Source organism: Thamnophis sirtalis, unplaced genomic scaffold (genome assembly GCF_051295495.1).
Source record: "Thamnophis sirtalis isolate CommonGarterSnake01/CBP01778 unplaced genomic scaffold, rThaSir2_p1.2 scaffold_3, whole genome shotgun sequence".
Taxonomy (NCBI): Eukaryota; Metazoa; Chordata; class Lepidosauria; order Squamata; family Natricidae; genus Thamnophis; species Thamnophis sirtalis.
Genome location: NW_028261383.1, coordinates 13,741,512 through 13,758,765, shown reverse-complemented (window position 1 = coordinate 13,758,765; position 17,254 = coordinate 13,741,512). Strand labels below are relative to the sequence as shown.

General features: G+C 50.2%; 2 protein-coding genes across 3 annotated transcripts in view; both read left to right on the top strand.

Moving 5' to 3' along the window:
- LOC148047228 (BOLA class I histocompatibility antigen, alpha chain BL3-6-like) overlaps positions 1-15,523 on the top strand; it is a 94,731-nt gene extending 79,208 nt beyond the window's left edge. Inside the window, exon 9 of the mRNA XM_087711274.1 lies at positions 15,490-15,523. Coding sequence (XP_087567400.1) covers positions 15,490-15,509 — 20 coding nt within the window. The 3' untranslated portion in view covers positions 15,510-15,523. The remainder of the gene's footprint in view (positions 1-15,489) is intronic.
- On the top strand, positions 2,868-16,579 carry LOC106541808 (H-2 class I histocompatibility antigen, Q7 alpha chain-like). Of its 2 annotated transcripts, XM_087711295.1 has the most exons (9): positions 2,869-3,020; positions 7,397-7,675; positions 10,602-10,877; positions 11,734-12,015; positions 12,708-12,806; positions 13,331-13,363; positions 14,061-14,093; positions 15,490-15,523; positions 15,779-16,579. In XM_087711295.1, exons 1-8 carry the CDS (start codon positions 2,951-2,953, stop codon positions 15,507-15,509), a joined length of 1,092 nt encoding a protein of 363 aa, XP_087567421.1. In that variant the 5' UTR covers positions 2,869-2,950; the 3' UTR covers positions 15,510-15,523; positions 15,779-16,579. The 2 variants fall into 2 exon arrangements, with proteins under 2 accessions (XP_087567422.1, XP_087567421.1); XM_087711296.1 differs by lacking the exons at positions 14,061-14,093; positions 15,490-15,523; positions 15,779-16,579 and having other exon boundaries at positions 2,868-3,020; positions 13,331-13,371.
- The last annotated feature ends 675 nt before the right edge of the window (positions 16,580-17,254 follow it).

Genomic DNA, 17,254 nt, shown 5'->3' with positions numbered 1-17,254 from the left:
TGGCTGAGCTTGGTTGGTCTCAAAAAAAGTTAAGCCGCACCAAAGCTGGCTAATATCTGGATGGGAGGCCACTAGGAGACCCCCCAGCATAGATTACATTGGGAAGTCAAAAAATAAATCTCCAAAGAAGGCAACAGTGAACAGCTTCCTTGGAGCTGGCAAGAGGAGAAAAATGCCTCAGTATCTCCATGAAGGCAACTCCATCCAAGGTGGTTCAAAGGTGGTACCTTCTAGGGCAGCCCCATGTAGAGGACACTTGAGTAGTCCACCCGGGAGGGTTATATACATTTGACTAATATATCAATAAACTCTGGGCCTCCCTAAGGAAGGAGTCTGGAGAGGCAGGGGGTGCATATCTGGGTCAACCAGGGTCCTCCCCAGATGAGGCATGTGGGGGAGGGCTGTGCCTAAGAAAGAGGCCCCAGAATGCTTGGGCAGGGCAACTCCCTCCCCTCCCTCTGATTTCCACAGGCAAAGGCTGTCCTGAGCGGCTTCAGTCCGTCTCCTGTTTGGCTCCGTTCCAAAATCCTGGCTCAGGAACCAGCCTCTCATTTGCCAGGGATTCTCCTGACCCACAAAGGCCAGATTCACACGGCGGACGTAACTGAGTCAGTCACGCACCTAAGAGATATGTTTCCATAACCTTCTCACACTGGGTTTCTTGCGACCTGGGTGAATTTTACCTTCTGGGACTTGTGTGTATTGTCTGTGGATCCCATTTGCATGAGATGCTACATCATAAACCGACCAATCGATTAAAACAGACAAAAGTTACGTCTGCTGTGAACCCAGAGAGAAAAGGGAGGACCTGAAGGGGAGGCTCATCCTGCAGACGGCCAGTTTCAAAGGTCTCACCAGGAATCGGAAGGTCCCCCTAATGGCCTCGGCCTTCTTCAGGGGCAGAAATACAGACGGGTGAAAGGGAGGCAGAAGGTCCCTCGGTCAGCCAGAGCCTCCGTTGGGTTCTGCTTTCCCTGCAAGGGCAGCCAAGAAGTCAGGCTGGAAGGAGGGAGGAAACTTTCAGCTGTTTATTTCTGCAGAAATAGAGAGTCTCCCCTTTGGGACAGAGGTCCAAATCTAGCATGTTGTGTAAAACACGGCTCAGATATTCACACAGAAAGTTTGTTATTTACAAGATCTACGTGAATTCTTTCACAGGATTAGTGTTCACATCTGCTCAATTACATTTGTCCAGCAGCTAATTGGGTCAGTTCCATTTTTCGCTGGCTTGTTTCTACATGATTTGGTTAATTTCTGACTGGCTTGGTGCTTAAAACAGTATTTGAGACCTTTTCTTCTGATGGGATGGTTTTTCCTTCCCCCCTTTGCTAATTGAGAGGAGAAACGTCAAATCTGAAGGCCAGCAGGGGGCGCCAATCTCCAGCTCATTCGTGTTTCTGGAAATTCTTAGGGCTGCCTTGCTGAGACTTTCTGGATCTGACACATTTTCAAAGATTTATATTCTTTATATATATAGAACAAATATTATGTTCTATATTTTACATTTTTGAGCTATCAAGCTATTCTCTCCTCTTTCCCACAGACAGGGCCTAATTTCCACTCTGTACATGCTCTGTGGAAAGGTGACTGCAGAAGAAAGATATTCAAGCCCTGAAAAGACCGTTGGATGTTTCTCATACTTTGTTCATGATAGGAAATGTAAAATCTACAGAATTTGGGAATCATAATAACTGTAATCGGAAGAGAAATTTATTATTTTAGTCCAAGGAGCCTCCAGAAGAGCCACCAAAGGAGAGAGCAGCCATCTTAGTTTATTGTGGGAAAAGAGAAGAGTTTGGAGCTTCCTAAAGATTTATGGCTTCCCCAGAGAAGAAAAGGAAACAGGGAATTCATATATTATATTTGATACCTCTGGCATTTTCCCCTAGAGAGAAATATCTTCGCCTTGAAGATGCCACAAAAAAGCCTTTGAGCATTTTTATCCAGAGCGAAGATCACTTGGGGTGTCTGAGGTAAAAGACAGAATCATAGCACTGGAAAGGACCTCAGAGGTCTCCTAGTCCACCCCTCAGATCCAGGCAGGAGACCTAATACAATCCCACTCTGACAGTTCTCCAGTCTTCTTTTGGAAACTTCCAGTGAAGGAGCACTCAGAATTCCAGGATGTCAGTTATTCCACTGAGTAAATTGTTCTCACAGTTAGAAAATTTCTCCTTACTTCTAGGTTGGATCTCTCTTTAACAAGCTTCCACCAGTGGCTTCCATGTCCTGCTGCCTGGGGCTTTGGGGAAGAGCCGAATCCCTTCTTCTCCGGGACAAACCCTCAAGTGCTGGAAGTCAGTTATCCTGAGACACACAACCCCCCTCCCCGCATTTCTTCTCTTCTGTCGGCCTGGCATACCGAGCCCTCTCCATGGTCCTCCATACCCTCCAACCTTCCTTTAGCGTCTTTGTTGCTCCTCTCTGCTCTCTTTCCAGGGTCTCAGCATCTGTTTTGAATCCTGGAGACCAGAAGTGGAGCCAACACTCCAAGGGTGGCCTCACTTCTGCAGGATAAACCGGAAGGATCATTTCTCGGCTTCTCTTGATCTTCTCCCTCTGTTGATGCAGCCCAAGACTTCGCTGTCCTTTTTGGCATCTCCACCTGATCTCCCACTGCGAGGGGCTGTGCGGGGTCTCCCCTCCCCCCAGGCCCAGAAAAGGCTCCCGCTTTTCCCCTCCCCCCACTTCCCCCCCTCCCCCCAAGAGGCGGAATGCCTGGAAGGGGATTTCCTAATGGAACTTTCGCTTTCCCTTTCCCTCCTCTCTGGCCGTTTGCGCCTGGACGTCTGCCTAGCAACAATGACGACTGGAGGGTACTTTTTTTCAATTGGTTGAGCTTGGCCAATCGCCGGCTTCCTCTGGATTGTTGCGTTGTTGATCGCCCGGGTGAGTCTCCATTTCCCTGCAACTTCGAGAGCGGAGAGGCTGGTTGAGGATCGCGGCTAAGATGGTCGGGAGCTCTGCGCTCCTCTGGCTCCTGGTGCTGCTGGCGATCACCCAGTGGGAGAGTTCCGTTGGTGAGTCTCTTTGGGGCCTTTTTCAGCCCCTTTTTCTTCCAGGGACTTTTTCTCTCCCCTCCCCCCAAAAGTTTCTTCCCAGAAATAGAATCCTGCTTCGGTCCTCTTTCTAGTCCGCTCCCCCTCCCCACTTTGGCCATTTTCAGATTAGGTCCCAAAGCCTGGATGGGACTCTGCTGCCTCCCCCCCCCCCTTCCCCAGGAGAGCCCCTCTGGGAGCAGGACACGGGTGGCCCCTCCAGACCTCCGTCAAGTCTATCTGGGCGCCCCCAAGCTCAGTCCTTTCCCTCCCCCAAAGCGGAGATTGTGGGAAAGCGGCGTTTGCAGGTGATCAGGTCAGTTCACGAACTTCCTGGCTGCCTTGGCCCAACCCCTCCGCCTGGCTCCTCTTCCCTGCCTTTAGCTGGGATTCGTGGCTCTTGGGGGCTTCTGGTGCTGGGAGGAGCCGGCTGGTTTCTGGAATCGGTTCCGTGTCTTGGCAGAGGCTGCTGCAGTGGAGCGATCCGGGCTCAGATTGTCGTGTGAATGCAGCAGGATGAGAGTCTGGAGAGAAGCGCTTCTTAAATCATCTTCCTAAAGATTCCTCCTTCCTGGTTTTCCCTTTTTCCCCCGCTAAAAAACCTTTGATGTTCCTCGATCAGGACTTTGCATGTCAGAAACTGAAATCCTTTTGTATGTTTATCTTGGATTCCGCAGAGGGTTTAAAGGTGACAGGACCCTCTTCACAGAGACTGAATTTAGGGAGACGATCCCAGCTGAGCCCCCCCAACATGATTGGTCTCAGCAGGGACCCCCAAGAAGCCTCAGTGGGGGCAGGGGGTGGGGGCAGGGAGGGGAGGCCCCAGGGGCTTCTGGTATGAGGGGAATTCTGGGAGTTGAAGTCACAATTGACCCAGAATTTATGTTTCTAAGGGAGACATTTATTACGTGAATTTTGACCCATTTTATGACCATTTCACTGCAGTCATTAAATTAGTAACAAGGTTTGTAAGTGAATCTGGCTTCCCCATTGTTTTTGCTCATCAGAAGGTTGCAAAACATGGCCACACATGACTGCAACCGTCATAAATATGAACCATTTGTCTCAAGTGTCTGAATTCTGATCATGTGACAATGAGGGAATGCTACAATGGTTGTAAGTGTGAAAAACGGTCACAAATTACTTTTTCCAGTGCCCTTGTAACTTCAAATGGTCACTAAATGAACTGTTGTAAAAAGAGGACTTCCTATATACCGCTTCAGAGTGCTTTTAGAGCCCTCTCTAAGCGGTTGACAGAGTCAGCATCTTGTCCCCAACAATCTGGGTCCTCATTTTACTGACCTTGGAAGGACGGAAGCCTGAATCGATTTTGAGCCAGTCGGGATCGAACTCTGTGGGCGGAATTAGCCTGCAATGCTGCATTCTAACCACTGGGCCACCTTGGCTCAAGGGATGAGGGGGAGCCCCACTGAGCCCTGGGTTCAAAGCCAATTCCCGTTTGGGTGACTGAGCTCTGGGACGGGAGGGGGAATTTCCCAGTGGGGTGGGGGGCAGGAGGAAGATCCAGGTGGGCTACATGGCCTCATTGCTGCTCCCTTCGCTCCCCCCTTTGCCTTCCGAGATCTCCCGAGCTTTTGAGGGGGGCTTGGTGGCTCTTGGCGGCTTCTGGTGCTGGGGGGACCCAGATTGTTTCTGGAATCTGTTTGGTGTTTTGGCCGACGCCAACAGTGAATCTTTGAGATAAGGCTGCCCTGTGGATGCAGCCGGAGAAGAGAGAGAAAGGCTCCTTTGAATAAGGTTTCTAAAGATCGGCCTTTATTATGTTCACTTTCTCCTCCGTCCTAAACCCCCAAATCCCCAGAGCTTTTCTCTAGGACAGGCAGGGATGTTTCCACCCAAAATCCTCCTCCTTCCATTTCAGGAGCTCTCAGCCTGGGTCAGTTTGCAGAATCCAAAATATTTAAAATGTACTTATTATTCCTTAGGAATCAGGAAGGGGCCTTGGGGGGGTTCCTGGCTGTTTGCTCTGAGAAAGGACCCTATGAATGGAGCAGCTTTTCAAAAGACAGAAGGAAAATCTGTCCGGATCTTAAGGGTTAAAGAGGCTGGTTGGAGGCAGAAGAAGAGAAGAACCTCTGGATGGGGAGCATGAAATGAAGGGCTTGCTTGGAGACAGACAGGCCCAAACTGACATGAAGGGGTTTCTTGACTGTGAGGATGTCCAACCCGAGTTCCATTCAGACGTTTCTCCTCTCAGGCAGACTTCAGGCTTCCTCACTGCTCAGCCCCACAAGGGAAAGAAACAAGGGTTCTGGATCACGGAGAGTCCGATCCCCCTCTCCTTCTGCTGGAGAAAAGCTCCGATCCCTTTGGATCCTGAAATCTCCCCAGAGCAGGAAGTGGATCTGGGGCTCCCTCTCCCCAAAAGCTCTGAGAAGCCTCCGGGATTGTGGGGAGGAGAAGGAAGGGGGAGGCCCAGGCCTTTGCCATGGACTGGGAGGTCATACTGGAGGGAATGGGCAGTGGGACTACAGGCAGTCCTCTACTTAAAACAGTTCATTTAGTGACTGTTCAAAGTTTCAGTGTCATTGAAAATAGTGACAGAATGACAATTTTTCACACTTATGACCATTTTAGCGTCCTCATTGTCACATGACTGAGAATTGGATGCTTGGCAACTGATTCATATTTATGACAGTTGCAGTCTCCCCATATCACGTGACCCCCTTTTGCAACATTCTGACAAACAAAGTTAATGGAGAAGCCAGATTCACTTAACAACCAGTTTATTAATTTAACAAGTGCAAGGATTCATTTAACAACTGTGGCAAGAAAATTTATAAAATGGAGCAAAACTCACTTAAAAATTGTCTCACTTAGCAACAAAAGATGTGGGCTCAAAGATGGTCATAAGCCGAGGACTCCCTGTGTTTATTTCTCTGGGCTTTGGAGGCCCTGCCCTTTTCCATGGAGACCCAGGTTCTGCCCAAATAAGTCCCATGAAGGAGCCTGAAAATGATCTTTCAAATCTTTGGTGAAAGAATTTCTCATCTGAAGAGCTTTCAGAATGGAGACCAAAAAGGGGCCTTGGGGATTTTCCAGTTTGACAGATTTCCCAGCTGCATTTTATTCATTTTATTTTCTTTTTATTCTTGTAACCTGGTTAGAAGTTGTTGTTTTTCTGTTCAGTGGGCAGCCTTAGAGTCTCTTCCCAGCTGAGCCCCCCTCCCACCCCCCATGGTTGGTCTCAGCAGGAACTCAAGCAGCCCCAGTGGGGACAGGGGGGGTGGGGGCAGGGTGGAGAGGCCCATGGATTTCTGGGAATGAGGGGAATTCTGGGAATTGAAGTCCAAATGGCTGAGAAACTCTGATTGAGGCCTTTACGTTGAGAGTCTCTGATCCTGTGAAGGGTTGGAGAGCAGGATCCCAATCCCCTCCCGAGGAGGCTGAGGGGCATTTCTGCCTTTCTTTGGGCTGACAAAGTGCAGGATGAGCCCCAGAGGAGGACGAGGGTCAGAGCAGCTTCTGGGGAAAGTGAAGGGGGGGATTCAGAGGAAAAGCCTCCATGAATGATGGTTCCTATGGGGCCCTAACTGGGTGGCTGAGATGAAGAAATCTTGGGAGAATCCCAGTGAGATTCCCTGTGGAAGGAGGGGGAGCCCCTTGGAGTCCTGGGTTCAAGGCCGATTCCTGCTCAGATGCCTGAACTCTGGGAGGGGAGGGGGATTGTCCAGGGCGGTGGGAGAGGGACAGGAGGAACATTTGGGGGGCTACGTGGCTTCATTGCTGCTCCCTTCTCTGCCCTCTTTGCCTCCCCATATTGAGGTTAGGGTGAGGGTTCACATTGGCCTCTGGTCTCACTCAGATTCCCCCTCCCCCATTTTATAACATCTGCAGCTTTTAACCAGCCACTTTGGCCCCCAGTGATGTCAATGGAAAGTTGGGGTGACCAGGTGGGGTTTCCTGCTGCTTTTGAGCTTCTGGGGGTGGAATCCCCTCTTTTACCTGTGGGGCCACTGCAGCCTTCTTGGGGCAGAAACTGAGCAATCCAGAAGGGGATTTGAGGGTGGCCTTGCTGGAAGGGGGGAGGACACAATTGGGGCAGGTGAAGTTTGGGGGACAAGACCTTCCCCTCCTCTCTCACCCCCCACCTTCCCTGCCCTCCAACCCTTCAGGCCCCCCAGAAGCTTCTTCTCTCCCTCTCAGTCACTCATTCTCCCTCCTGCCTCCTCTCCCCCCATCTCCCCCTTCATTTCCCCCCTTCCTCCTCCTCCCCCCCAGCTCTCTTCTTCTTCCTCTTCCTCCTTCTTCCTCCGCAGAGCCTCAGATGGGAGCCTCCATGGGATCCGGGTCCTTGACTGAAGCCCCCTAACTCTTCTCTTCTGGCTCCCTTCCAGGCGCCTCCTCCCACTCCCTGAAGTATTTCCACACCTCCATCTCGGACCCCAGTCAGGGGCAGGAGCCCTACTTTGTCACTGTTGGGTACGTGGATGATCAGCTTTTCATTCACTACGACAGCCACAGCCGGAGGAAGCAGCCTCGAGTCTCCTGGATAGAGAAGGTGGGGAAGGAGGATCCCCAGTACTGGGACAGAGAGACACAGATATCACAGGGCAATGAGGAGGCGTTCAGAGGACACCTGGAGACTCTGAGGATTCGCTACAATCAGAGCGAAGGTGAGTGATGGGTCGGGTGGCTCCTCCGGCCCCATAATCCCCTCCCCAGGAACCAAAGGGGGAAGAAAGGGGGGTCCCTTCAAAGGAAAGGCTCCTTCCACACCTTTTAAAAAACCATTTTTTATATGTTTATTCTTTTCCTTAATCAATATAAGATTGTCCTTGTCTCCATCGCTGACGATTTCTGCCAATTGCAGTTAAAGGAAACGTGTTTAAATTTCTCCTTCTCTCTTTCTGGATGTTGATATAAACTGAGGTGAAAAGAGACCGAAATCTCCCCTCCCCCCATGACAGTTGGAGGGTCCTGGGTGGATCTCCTGCTGTGGGGGAGGAAGGGAATCACAGGCCTCTCCCCTCCCTGAAAAAAGGGCAGGTGGATCCTAAGGAGATCCTGGGGGAAGCAGATCCTCCTCCTCCTCTCTCTTTCCACCCCAGAGAAATGAGGGATCTGGTGCAGATCCACCTGGGGAGACTAGATCCCTTTCCTTCTCCCCCTTTTTGGGGGGCAATGAGGGGGGCCCAAACGCCAGGAGCTTCTCCTCATCCTCCAGTTGGAAGGAGAGGCCGGGAGGCCCAAATGGGGTGGGGGATCTTGGGGGGGGGGGATCAGAGGTCCAGGATCCTCCCAATGGTCTTGAGGGGGAAAGGCAGGAGAGGAAGAAGCCTCCATTTGGGGCCCTTCCTGAGTCCCTCAGAGCCTTCCTGGCTTCCCCTCCTTGGTCCCTCAGGCTGAACTCCTGCCCTGCCCTCTTGGAGGGGCTGTCCTGGATGGGGGGGAGGCTCTTTCTTCAGCATAGCCCCCTTCTCCTGCCACCTTTGGGGGGAGAAGATTCGCCTCCAAGGAACCTCATTTAGGAAAAGGAATGGAAGGAAAAAGGCTCCTTTTGGCTGAGGAAAACCTTCTCCACAAACACCCCCCATTTCCCCTCCTTTCCTCCCAAGAGCTCTGCCAGTCCTGCCCCTGATCCCCCAGGATCCCCCCAGATCCCTCCAGGCCCCCTGCTGGCCTCCCAGGGGATCAGAGCTGGGCCCAGAGGGCTCCCCCTGGTGGAGGAAGGAGGAAGGAGAGCGGCCGGAGGGGAGGGGAGCCTCCTTTCCAGGCTAAAGAGCCCCCAAGGTCCCAACCTTCCCTCCAAGGGAGGCTGCTTCCCCCCCCCCCCCATTGCCTGGGTCGCCTCCTCTGGACCTTCCCTGGCTCCCTCCTCTCCTTTCGGAGGCCTTTGGACCACAACTGCTCCCAATCCTCCAGATGTGGTTGCTCTGCCTTGATTCATGGAGAGGCTGTGTGACATTTGCCTCTCCTGTGTTTTCAATACTATTTTAATGATCCCTGACGTCCTGTCAGCCTTTTAAATTTCCTATCTGATTTTTCCTCAAACTTTTCCACAAAAAGATAAAAACTAATAGAAAGTAACATAAGGAAAGGAGAGAAAGAAAAGTTTATAACTTCACAGCAGTTATAAACATAAATATATTTTAGCCTCTCTAAAGCCTCCTTTCTTAAGCTTTTGACCCTGGAGGATCCCTTGAACTGTTTTTCAGATGTCAGGAAACCCCCTGAACATCCAGGCTCAGAGATGGGCCAGAACCTTTTCATTCGTAGACCTGTAGAGATGCATTAATAGTGTTCTTACACTAAACACCAAAAACAAAACTTGCCTTTTCAATATGATCCCTGTGCTTTCAATTGCTGCACAAATATTCAATTCTGTGCCAAACCTGAGATAAGAACACATTTCATCTTCAAGGGAAAGAAGACAATTTCTGTCTTAGCTTTTGATGCTTCTAAAATGACAGAATTTGTTCTCAGAAGTTGAAAACTGCAGCCAAATATTCAGTGCTTTCCTGTGAATGGCAGGGGATTCTTCTTGGACAGGAATCCAGAACTATTTTTTCCATGGGGAGATCAGGGAATCTCCTCTCGAGGGAAGGATCAGACTGGATCTCCCGAGGATCTTCCTCTTCCTCCAAAGGGAAGTTCTCTGGCTGAGCAGAAGATGGAGAGAAAGGATCCCCTCACCTGTCATTCCTGGGTGTGGAGAGGAAAGGAGAGGACTGGTCAGTTTAGTTCAACTCTACTTCCAGGTGGTTTTCCCTTAGATTGGAGGGTTCCTGGCGTCCTTCCTCCCTCTCAAGCCCACACAGGAGTAGAAACAATTCAGGATTTCCTTTTGGTTTTCTTTTAAATCCAAGAATCTCTTCACTTGAAGTCGAAATATCTTCTCCAGGGCCTTCCAGAGCCTGTAAGCTTCAAACTTCATTTCAAAGGTCAATAACCCTTTGGGTCTCCAGATCAGACTGGGCCACTTGCTGCTGTTGCTGAGGAAAATATTCCTTTGGGGCCCTTCAAGACTTCATTCCCACATTGCACTAAACCATGGTTTGTTTCTGGTTAGCCCAAAGTGGGAACCAGCCCTTTTGACTTGGTGCTATTTGTGAACACAGAGCATGATTTATGGTCACAGGGATCCCTGCAAGCTTTTCCCAGATCGACCAGATCCTCTTTGAGGCACAAGATTCTCATTCCCTCTTTGCAGCTGCAGATTCAGGCAACTGTTCCCTCTCTGGGATCCCTTCCTTTCCCCCCTCAAGAGTCTCCCCTGCGGAGGAACGGCAGAAGGAAAGATGGAAGGGTCTCCGTCCTTCTGCTTCTTTGCGACTCCTTCTTTTCTCAATCTCCCTTGGGATCCTCTGCTGGCTTTTCCAGATTCCCTTTTCCTGGGGAGATTCAGGGGCTCCATCCTGTGGGGGAAATGCAGGGATGCTGGTCGAGGGAAGGGAAAAGGGCAATTACTGATGGGGACTTTTTCCCCTTGAATGCTTGGGAGGAAATGGGGGTGTCAGTGCCTGTGTCAAGGTCACTGCAGGGAGGGGGTCTCTGTCTATCTTCAGGACTCCCCAAACCATCCTCCTGTCTGTCTTTCAGGCATTCACACATGGCAGCAGATGTATGGCTGTGAGCTCCAGAGAGATGGGAACAAAAGAGGGTTTAAACAATTTGGCTACGAAGGGAGGACCTTCATCACCTTCGACAAGGAGACCCTCACCTGGGTGGCTCCCAACCCCCAGGCCCAGATCACCCAGAGGAAATGGGACGCTCTTCCAGGATTTAATGAGAGAAGGAAAGCTTACCTGGAAGAAATGTGCATTGAGTGGCTGGAGAAGTTCCTGTCCTATGGGAAGGAGACTCTGCTGAGGACAGGTGAGAATCTGGATCCAGGCTGGACTTTCCTCCTTTGTGGCTGGATCTCTTGTTCACATTCAGCCCCTTTGGGTCCCTGGTCTTTAGCCTGTTTGCTCTGGTGTGAATCCCCCTCCTCCTCTTCCAGCCCCTCTTGCATGTAGACCCCCCCCTCTCCCCTAGGTCTACCCCTCCCCCCTGGGGTCCTTCATCCCTCCAGGATCAGCTGGAGGAGAATAGGATCAATGGGAGAATCCCCCCCACACACTGATGATTGCCCACAGCCCCTCCCTACCTGGGGAGGATCCTTTCTCTCTTCCTTGGCATCAACCTCTCTCTGCTCCCCCCTCCACTTTTGAGAGACAAAATCTCTTTTCCCAAGTGATCCCTGTGAGATTCCCTTTGATCTCTCTTTCTCTTTAAATTGGGGTTGTGTCCCTTGGAAAGAGGCCTGAAGCAGCCTCAGATTCAGGGGAGCAGAAGAGGAGGCAAAAAGTAGGGAGAATCTTCTGTGTGGTTGTTGTCTTGAAAGGGGACCTTAAAAGACCATCTCCACTTTCCCTCCCCTGAAGGGAGCAGCCCAAGATCACTCAGAGTTCAAAGCAGCCAGAGAGGAATTTCCTTGGAGCCTCAATTTGCTTCCGGAGGTTTTTCAGGCTGAGCCCCTGGGAAGGACTCAAAATCAGGAGTTCTTCTGGTTGAGCCTTTTCCAGATCTGGATAATTTCCTCAAACTCTTGGAGAGGCTGCAAGTGTGGAATGTGAATCTTTGGGTTAAAACTAAGTGGTGGGAGATTTTCCTGCCCCTCCAAGTTTCCCACCCACCTTCCAGGCTCTGGAGGGGCTCAGAGTTAATTCTGGGGGTGCCCTTTCTGCAGAGACCCCAAAGGTGACGGTGAGCAGCCGGACGGAGATGGAGGATGGGATGGAGACGCACATCTGCCGCGTGGATGGCTTCTACCCCAGGGAGATCGATGCCTCCTGGAGGAGGGATGGGGAGGAATGGCTGGAAGAGACCTTCCATGGGTCTGTGGCCCCCAACGCGGATGGGACCTACCACTACTGGCTCAGCATCCGGATCGACCCCAAAGAGAGGAGCCGTTATCGGTGCCACGTGGAGCACGACGGCCTGCAGAAGCCTCTGGACTTGGAGCTGAAGGGTGAGAGGCTGCAGGGAGGGGAAGGCTGGGCTCTCTGGCAGGCTGGAGGGTGGTGGGAGAGAAATCTGACCCCAGCTGTGTCCAGATGTGGTCATAGCTGAGCTTTCATCCAGTGGTCCTTCCAGTGTTTGAGGCTGGAGAAGCTGCAGGGACCAGACTGTAGAACTGACTTTGGGTGATGGAAAGGACAGAATCCCATCCCAATACTTGGCCGATTCTGATGAAATTCCTTATTTTACTTCAAATAATAAAATACAAACACGGAAACTGAAGAAAAAAGCATGCAGAGCTGCCCAATTCCACTCAGAGTCATGACTTATTGGGGCAGCCTATAAAAAGAACAAAAATGTTTTTGTTTAACAAATGTGTGTTTTATTGTGTTGGAGAAGTTTTTGTTTTGGAAGCTGCTATGAGTCAGAAGGTGGCAAAGGCCTGTTTTTGAGTGGAAAAGCCAAAGAGGAATTCAGTTGCCTTCATGCTGGGCTGGTGTGAGAAGAAGGCAGCATCCTGAGGACACGTCCTCTAACAATGGATAGCAAGGGCCCTTCATGTTACTTTGAGAAGGACCCAAAAATGAGCCCATGGAGTTTTGAATTTGGGGTATTTCCAGCTTTCATTTCTTTAAGTCTCTTCCTGGTTGGGAAGATGGTTTGGGGTTCTCCTTCCATGATCTGCTCTTTCTCCCAATTCAGAACCATCCAATTCAAAATCCAACCTGGGGCTCATCATTGGCTGCGTTGTGGCTGCTCTTGTCCTGGTGTGTGTGGTTGCTGGAATTGTGGTATTCTTCAGTAAGTATCTTTTTTGGGGAGGGGGGTGATGGAAGGAAGATGGAGAGATTCCCCCCAAGTCTCTCCCTTTGGGGAGCTTCTTCTGGGCTTCCCTCTGTCCTGTTTTCCCAGCCCTCTTGGGGAGCATCTGAGATCTCTGCCTCTTGCTGGGACTCCAGTTTCTATTCAGCTGAGTCTGAGATTCGGGCAGTCCTGTCTTCTTCTGAGTTGGGAAGAGGCATCCCAGTTCCTTTGTCCCTTTCAAAGGCTTTGGTCAGAGAGCAGCAGAGAAGGATTTCCATGGAAACCTTCCTCCCCTCCCAGCTGCTCCTCCTGCTTCCCCCAATTCCCCTCCATCCACCTCGGAGGCAGCAGGTCTCTCTTGGGGCAAATCAGGAGATACATTTGTATTTTGAAGTTCTTTCTGTCTTGGTTGATGGGACTAAGTGACAGTGAAGCACCTGGAGTTCTTGCTCCTACAGAGGGAGAGTTTGGATGATCTCTGGTGGATCCTTTTGAGCTTTCACTGATTTTTATTCTTGCAGAAAAACGTCAAGATGACTACAAAGCAGCACCAAGTGAGTGAATTGTCCTCTTTCCATGTAATCTCCAACTTAGAGCAGGGACCAGGGACACCACATTATTTGAGAGGGGTGTGTGCATGGATGTCTTCCTCTTCATGCTAATAACCAGGCTGGGGAAGTTGGGCCCCCTTTTCATTACAGCCAGGCTATTAGTGGAAGTGGAGTCCTCTAGGAGAAACATCTGGGAGAAGGAACCTTTAATAAGATGAGAAGACCCGGCTAGTGGAAGGTCCCTCTGGCTGAGGACATGCTCTGTTCCCCAAGTAGGCCGAGAGCTTGGCCAAATGAGAGTCAGAAGCTCCATAAAATTAGGGATGAAAAGGGAGCATTTTGAGGGAAAACGAGATTTGGGGGATGTCAGCTGGATCTCCTCTTGGTCTCCTGTCCCAAAGGCTCACAACTGGTTACAAGAATAAACTTTAAATCCATCTGTATCTTTTTAGGCCAGCTCTGCCTTCTGGCTTTGTACGATAGAAATAATAAATTTTAAGAATTCTTTCCAATGCCTTTTAACCAAAGCAGTTTGATCCAAACTCTCTCCATGTTATTTGTGCATTTTTATTGTGTGGGAAAGAGAAAGGGAGGGAGGCAGCTGGAGTCAGAAAGAGCTGAGCTTCCTATAAGGAGGGAGGGAGACAGACAGACAGACAGACATCCTCCCTCATCCCCTTTTTCTTTCTTTCTTTTCCAGCAAGTGACAAAGGATCCAGCAGTTCAGACCAGGGTAAGTTGGAGGGAGCAGCTGCTGCATGAGCCATTCTCTCCCTTTACAAGACTTTGGGGGGATGAGGGGATGAATAGAGGGAGGGGGTCCCACTTTTTAAAGGCCCCCCTAATTCATCTTCCCTGGGTTCCCTCTGTGACCAGTTCTGGTGAAATAATTAAAATAAAGTCAGTTTGGTTTAGAGGTGAGGCCACCAAGTGAGACTAATTGAAGGATGGTGAGTTCTAGTCCCTACTTGAAAGCCGGCTGGGTGTCACAAAATCCACTTTCCTTGCACTGGTTCATTCTGCAGAGGAGAAGAGGAAACTCTCCCTGTTGGATTCAGGCAGGGGAGGCAGCCCAGAGTCTGCATGGTGGAGCCTTGGCCCCTTTGGAGGAAAGAGCCCTCCGTTCTTTGAGGGGAAATGGGGAAACCACCAGTGAGGCCATCATCCCCAGTGGTTAGAGACTCCTCTGGTGGCATAGCTGAGACCTGGCTGACTCTGGATGGTGGGGGTTGTTCCATTCTCAGAGATGGGCCCAGATGGGTTCAGGGTTTGGGATCCCAGCTGAGACCCCAGGCAGGATTGGTGGGGTTACAGGGGTCGTCTGAGAATCTCTTCTGGCACTCAGGAGGCTCCCACCCTACAATTCTGGTGGTGATTTCCTGTTTCTGACTCTGGGCTCACCAGTTGGGATTGTTGCTACTGTACCAGCCTCCCTGATGCATGGCCAGCTCCCTGCCTCAGCTGCTGGGGGCATCTCAGGGTTGGCATGAGGTTGCCCAGGATTATGGTCCTGGGAGACCTCAATCTGCCATCCCTGGGTTTGGCCTCCAAAGCAGCCCAGGAGTTCATGGCTGTCATCCGGGGTCCGACTGGAGACAGAGGTCACACACTGGACACGATCTTCTTGTCAGACCAAAGGCAACAGGATCTGATAAGAGCCAAGGTGGCGCAGTGGTTAAATGCAGCACTGCAGGCTACTGCTAGATCAGCAGGTCAGCGGTTCAAATCTCACCGGCTCAGGGTTGACTCAGCCTTCCATCCTTCCGAGGTGGGTAAAATGAGGACCCAGATTGTTGGGGGCAATATGCTGACTCTCTGTAAACCGCTTAGAGAGGCCTGAAAGGCCTATGAAGCGGTATATAAGTCTACTGCTATTGCTGATGGGAGATTTTGGTTTTCATTTTAGTGTTTTAAATATTCTACGTGGCATTTTATTGAATTTACTGTGAGCTGCCTACAGTCACCTGAATGAGATAGGCGGGATGGAAGTTTAATTAATGAATCAATAAAAAGCTTTATGTCCTCTGAGAAGTTTGGGAAGCTGAAGAGGTTGAATGGTGAAGAGAGAGATTTCTCCTCCTCAGAGGATCCAGACATTGATTCATTCTGTGTCTTTCTCTCCAATCCAGGGAGCAACCAGACTGTTTAGCAGCCCCCTTGCAGGTGAGTGGTCTCCGTGGGGGCCGTATGGGGTGAGAGGGAGGGGGCCTTTGGGGTCCAAGGACCAAGTGAGGGTGAAGATGCTTTGGGAATCCCTCTTCTCTCTCCTATTCACCTGAAACACTGGAAGGTGAGGAATTTTTGGGGAGAGGGCTCGGGGGAGGGGTCTCCCTGCCCCCAAACTCTGATCTTCTGGCACCTCTCAGGCTCTGACTTGATCCAACTAACCCTTGGATACTTCCTCCCTCCTCTTTGCAGGGGAGACGCCCAGCATGAGGAGAGAGGAGAGAAGATGGGATCGGCCTCCTTCTGAATTAGGCCGGACTCTCATGCTGCATGAGAGAACCAGGAGAGATTTTGGGGTCTTTCATCACTGCTTTTATCACTGAATCAGTAAACTGTTTCTATTATGATTGAGGAGCAGAGGAGAAAATAATATATTGTGTTACTAATTGTGCAATCAAAAGATTTCAAATTGGGTTTCATAGATAATAGTTTATCATAGATAAATAGGTTGCATAACCCCCTTAATGGGCTTTTGCTGATTAGTCTTAGTGGATAGAGGTGAGAGGCTAAAGATGAGATTTTAGAGATGGGTTTATAGCGAATGGGGTGAGCAATCGGATGAAGAATTTCTTGGCTTTACTTTAAGAAAGATTGATAAGTTGTTAATTTTCATTATATTTGTTGGGGATGAAGGTGGGGGTTACTTTTTGTTTTTTCCTTAGTTTTATCTGCTTAATGTGATCTTCGATAAAACTATTACTAAGAGAAGTGTGCATTTTGAGATTTTTGCAGCTAAATTAGTTGATGTATTTTTAATTGACTGCTGCACGGTTATTTGACCATATATTTCATAACACAACGTTTGACAATCAATATACTGAGGGTAATATTTGACAGTGATTTTTTTTATAGATTGGCATTTATGCCTTTTCATGATTTAGAAAAACGGATGATGAAATCAATTGTCGGGCTGCTCTCTCCTTAACAATTGCACATCTTTTGTAAGTTTGCCGAAATTTGTTTGATGAAAATAAAGGATTTCTTCTCCTCTTACTTGATTGCTGTATCTTTGGGGAGGTTGGAATTAAGAGGGATTCTACCCTCCTTGTTGTTCAGAGACCCCGATTCCAATTTCACTTTGAGTGATGGGAAGGGGGAGGAAGCAAAGCAGAATCCAGGAGGAGGAAGAACTGGGGGGGCTCCTGTGGGCTCCTTTGGGGAGGAGGCAGCCATTTTGCTCCTGTGTCCGGAGGTTCCTCCAGCATCACCAGTTGATCTTGTGTAAAAGGGCTACCTGGTCTTGGCTTGGGGGTGGCAGCAACAGAGGCTGCCTCTCCCTCAGACCCTCCTTTGCCTCAGACTGTTGGCCAAGTGGCTGCTCTCTGAGCCTCACCCAGGGGCCCTTCGGGAGGCAGGAGCTGAATGCCCAGCCAGAGCCCTCCTGGTCCCCTTGCAGAAGGGCAGCTTCTCCTGCTTCTGGGAGATCCTCTCTGGGCTCCTCAGCTGCCCAATAGGATGCAGTGGCCCAAGAGTGGGGAGACCCCTGATTGATGGGAAAGGTGCCCCCCATATTGCAATGGTTGCTTTGGGGGCACGGAGGAATGAAAAGGGTGGGGGTCTCTCCAGGGTGAAATCTACTTACCTTCGCTACTGGTTGGCAAATGTGAGCGTGCACACGCCACCTCAACGTGTGCGCAGCACCTTCCGCGCATGCACAGTGTCCAAAAC